Consider the following 4,591-nt stretch of genomic DNA (forward strand, 5'->3'; position numbering starts at 1 on the left):
AGTTGAAGAATAGGCGTAGCCAGGATGGGGCTAGTGATAGGGAGTAAAACTGAAGTCTAGGGTGAAAGGAAACTTTTAGTGAGAGTTAGAGGGGAAATGAGGATGGAGCAAGAAGCTTGGGGTTGTGGGAAGTAGTAGGGTTTCACTGTTTTAGGCAGAGTCTGTCTGTGGGCAGTAGAAGGAAGTCAGAAGAGAGATACTGAGAGGAAGATTTGCTGAGAACACAGACGTCAAGAACGTCTTTCTTGTGAGAAAGAAACACCTGCAAAGGACAATGTTGCTTCTGCAATTTACATCACTGGCTGTCCTTCTCCCAGGTGGCTACAATGAAGAAGAGAACTTTTCTGCAAACTCCCCTTCAGGTAAAAGTAGATCAGGGTAGAAAGGTGGTGGGCTTTCGCAATAAGTCTCTGGTCACTAAGTATGCTTGAGAACTTGGAATTTGAGTCTCTAGGTTCAGCTTCCTGTGGGGGTGGGGGGTGTAGCAGAACATGGGACATGGACATCGCGGAGCCTCCTCACTCTCCTTCTTTGCCTTTTTCTACTTACAGTCACCCAGGATCCCATCTTCTTCCGTCTCATTCAGATCTCATCCTTCGCCAACCAAACCTGGGCACAGAACCAGGGCTCAGCTTGGCTGGACGAGTTGCAGACTCACAGCTGGGACAGTGAATCAGGCACTATACTTTTCCTGCGTCCTTGGTCCAAGAGCAACTTCAGCGAGGAGGAGCTGAGAGAGCTACAAGTGCTCTTTCAAGTGTACTTCACTGGGTTTACTCGGGAGATTCAGGATCATGCCCGCGCACTGCAGTTTGAATGTAAGTCTAAAGCACTCGCGAAGGAAACGCTTCAGGATGTTTTTCTAATTTGGAGGAACAGCATCTGTTTATTTCAGAACCATTTTCTATTACCTCCTCCCCACTAGAAATAGCATAAACCTTTTGGAGGTAATTCCAAACATTGATATGTTAAAATTCCCTATTCTCTTGTTTCCTCTAGGATTCTGTGTTGTTGCTTTTCTAGTTGTATTTTTGGTTAAATTTGACACTGCAAATTAGGTTCCCATTGAACAATATCTGCACACAACATTCAATTTCACAGTGTGTCCATGTTCCCATTATTGTTATTCATTATTCTGACTTCTCTGAACCCCAGCTTTCTTTGTTTTCTCATCTTTGCTTTATGGTAAATATTGCCTATTTGTTATCACACAGATGATTATTTAAGACAGTTTAGTACTCATAGGGGATATTATTTATTTTATGAACCAACCTCTCACTTGGTGGAAAGATGACCTCCAGGAGTGGATTTAATTCCAAATTTTAGTATTATCCCGGCAACAGTGTGGGGCATCCTCTCATCTCAACTAGTCTAATAAATCTCGTCTTTTAAGATAGTTTCAGGTTTATTCTCTATTTCTCGCCCATTGTATCCAGGACCATCAATCCTGTCCTGGGTCAGAATGTGCACCATTAGCACTGTAGCCTGTTTTCTGGGGTTTTGTGTTTTCTTCTTCCTTTTTGGTGGTAAATGTTTAGGCAAAAATATTTGCCACCTCAAAATTTTTTATATGTTTGTGACATCACATGCTATCAATGATTTTAGCAGACACTGACTGTGTTGGTTAATCGTTACCTTTATAGAATTCTCTTTTCCTATACTGTTTAATTATTCCCACTGGTCTCTGTCCCATGATCTCAAATCTAGACACACATGAGTTTAACTACTCTGTGCTTGACTCCTTTAAAAATTATCTTCATCTTCATTTTGTCAATCATCTGTGTCCATAGACCCATGACCATTATGGCCCATTTCATTCACCCTGGAATTCTGTGCTCTTACTCTCTGTTACAAGTTTATTATATGAATAATTATTCTATAATATGTGCTTCACTTACTAGTTCCATATATCTTCTCCAAATCAATCTCCTCTATGATGTGAACTTATCTTTTATTCCACCCTATTTTTTAAACCAGTTATTCTTTCCCTTCTTCCTGGTAAAACATATCTTTCACCAAATCTCACACACATAACAACTTTTTTCCTTATAAGACCAGAGTCCTTATATCCTTAAACCAAGTTTTTAATGTGTTCTTTCTTTTTCTTCCCTCCAATGCACAACCCCCAGACCCATTGGAAATACAGGTGTCAGCTGGCTGTAAGGTGCACTCCAATGAGATCCCACAAAGCTTCCTTCATGTTGCTTATGAAGGAACAAATTTTCTCAGCTTCCAGAACTCATCATGGGTGCCATCTCCAGAGGGAGGGAATATGGCCCAGAATGTGTGCAATCTAATCAACCAGTACCGAGGCATCCAGGACACAGTAGAGTGGCTCATCAGACACACCTGCCCGCGATTTCTCTTAGGCCTCCTGGCTGCAGGGCAGATGGATCTCCAGAGACAAGGTCAGTTCAGCCAAGATTTTTCTATTCAAATAAATATTGGTCCTTCCCACCTTTCATTACCTTAAATTTTTGGGTGAGGATAAAGAGGAGAGGGAGAGGGGGTCCTGAGCTATAGTTTCCTAGAAGAGGGGGAAAGCTGCACATACGACTGTGACATATGAGCCCTAAGCTGTGTGTCACGAGCCCTGGTGCACAATGTTGAAGTGCTTGTCTCCTAACCAAAAGGTTGCAGGTTGCTTCGATAAAGATGTACAAGTTTGGAAATAAGAAAGTGTACTCTCTACCACAGAGTTGCTATAAGTACACATCTGCTCAATGGCATGGACTGGGGGGTTAATTTGTTTATTCAAATTCTCATCTTTACACCGATTTTGCCCTCTGCAGTGAAGCCACAGGCCTGGATTTCCAGTAGCCCAACAGTCAGTCTCGACCGGCTGCTGCTGATCTGCCATGTAAATGGCTTCCACCCAAAGCCTGTTTGGGTGATGTGGATGCAAGGTGAACAGGAGCCACCAGGCACTAAACAAGGAGATCTCCTTCCCAATGCTGATGGGACATGGTATCTTTGGGTTTCTCTGGATGTGGCAAGGGAGGATGCAGTTGGTCTGTCTTGCCAGGTGAGGCACAGCAGTTTGGGTGGCCAACACATCGTCATCTACTGGGGTAAGTAAGAATGGAAGTGGACAGTGTGGAGAACATAGTCCTTGTGCGTAGAGTATCAGATAGAGGGACATTTGAGAATGCCAGAACTAAGTGTGGGGCTGGGGTGGTCAAGAGTGCAATGAATCGTAGGAAGAATATATGTGGAAAATTCAAGGAACAGAGGGTTGAAAAATGAGGGTCTAAGGAGTCCTCCCTTGAGTTTGGATTGGCATAGAGTGACTGAAATGGAACATGAATAATTGACACAACTGATATCTAAAGAATATGATACACTAGGGGAGTCAATGGATGGAGTAAAAGATTAAAATTGTTATTTATGTTTCGTTCTAATCCATAGGACACCATGTCTCGATGAACTTGATCCCCTTGGCAGTTATAGTGCCCTTGATACTTTTAATGGGTCTTGCATTGTGGTTTAAGAAGCGCTGGTACGTCCTTTGCATTTCATCTAGTCTCAATGTCTTATTTTGTTTTCTGTTTCTTTACCATCTTCTCCCCTATTTTCCTTATTACCCATCTCCAATTTAGTTAGAGCTTCCCTCTATTCCTTTCACAGCTCATATCAGGACATCTCATAAGCCTCTTAACTCAATAAAGCCAGAGCACAACAATCCAGGAACACAGTACCAATCCTGATGCCAAATACTTTCTCACCTCCAAATAAATGTCTTTTAAAAATGTTTCTGCTTAATTGTCATTTGTTAATTATAAAGCCAGATTAATATCTTTATCTCTGTATCAGTTGCTGGGTTTAAATATCCATGTATTTATTTGCATTCAACCTTCAAAGACCATTTCTGACGTCCTTTCTTCAGAGCTTCAGATCCACAAGTCAGAAGCAGTCTTGCTTGTTCCTCTGAAGTCCCACAGCAGTTTCATTGTACTATTACATCGAATACTTTCTCCCTAGCCAGCTTTGGAATGATGTATGTCTACCCTCACCTGCCTCCACCACACTTCAAATGTTTAAGTTCTCTGTGGAAAACGAGCAAGGCAAACTCACTGCTGTATGATCAATTTAGTCCAGAGATAGAGTGGACCTGCTTCCTGGGTTTGGAATTCTGTATGGGAGCCGTCCATCTCATCCTCTTCGTGGGGAGCACCAGGGGGGTCTCACTGCAGGCCTGTGGTAGCAGCCCCGTAGTCCACTGTAACAACAGAACTCTCTCTGAGGCAAGAGATTGTGAAAAAGCATCTTATCCGCATGTAATATTATGCTCAAACACACACAAAAAACCTCAAACCAAACAAACAAAGCAAAACCAACATACCCAAAGTAAATCAACTGTCAAAATGGTAGTATTTTTCTCATATATTTCCTTCATGCTATCAATATAGTCTTTGCTAAATTGATTCATTAATTTTTACATGCATCTTAGTTGGCCAAGAAATTCTACATTCCATTACCTCTTTCACTGAGCTTGAAAGAGGAAGGAAATTCCCCCTATGTTTATTAAAATACATATGAATAACTTCTAAATGAATATATAGAATTAATTATAGAAATTAATTATATGTAT

At 41.5% G+C, this 4,591-nt stretch overlaps 1 protein-coding gene across 1 annotated transcript; it reads left to right on the forward strand.

Annotated features, from left to right (window-relative positions):
- Positions 1–274: 274 nt before the first annotated feature.
- Positions 275–3,649, forward strand: LOC142438147 (T-cell surface glycoprotein CD1c-like). Its single transcript, XM_075540769.1, has 6 exons — positions 275–336; positions 553–818; positions 2,130–2,408; positions 2,793–3,071; positions 3,409–3,499; positions 3,628–3,649. The coding sequence occupies exons 1-6, from the start codon at positions 275–277 to the stop codon at positions 3,647–3,649; spliced, it is 999 nt and encodes a 332-aa protein (XP_075396884.1).
- Positions 3,650–4,591: the final 942 nt, after the last annotated feature.

Source organism: Tenrec ecaudatus, chromosome 1 (assembly GCF_050624435.1).
Source record: "Tenrec ecaudatus isolate mTenEca1 chromosome 1, mTenEca1.hap1, whole genome shotgun sequence".
In the NCBI taxonomy this organism is placed as follows: Eukaryota; Metazoa; Chordata; class Mammalia; order Afrosoricida; family Tenrecidae; genus Tenrec; species Tenrec ecaudatus.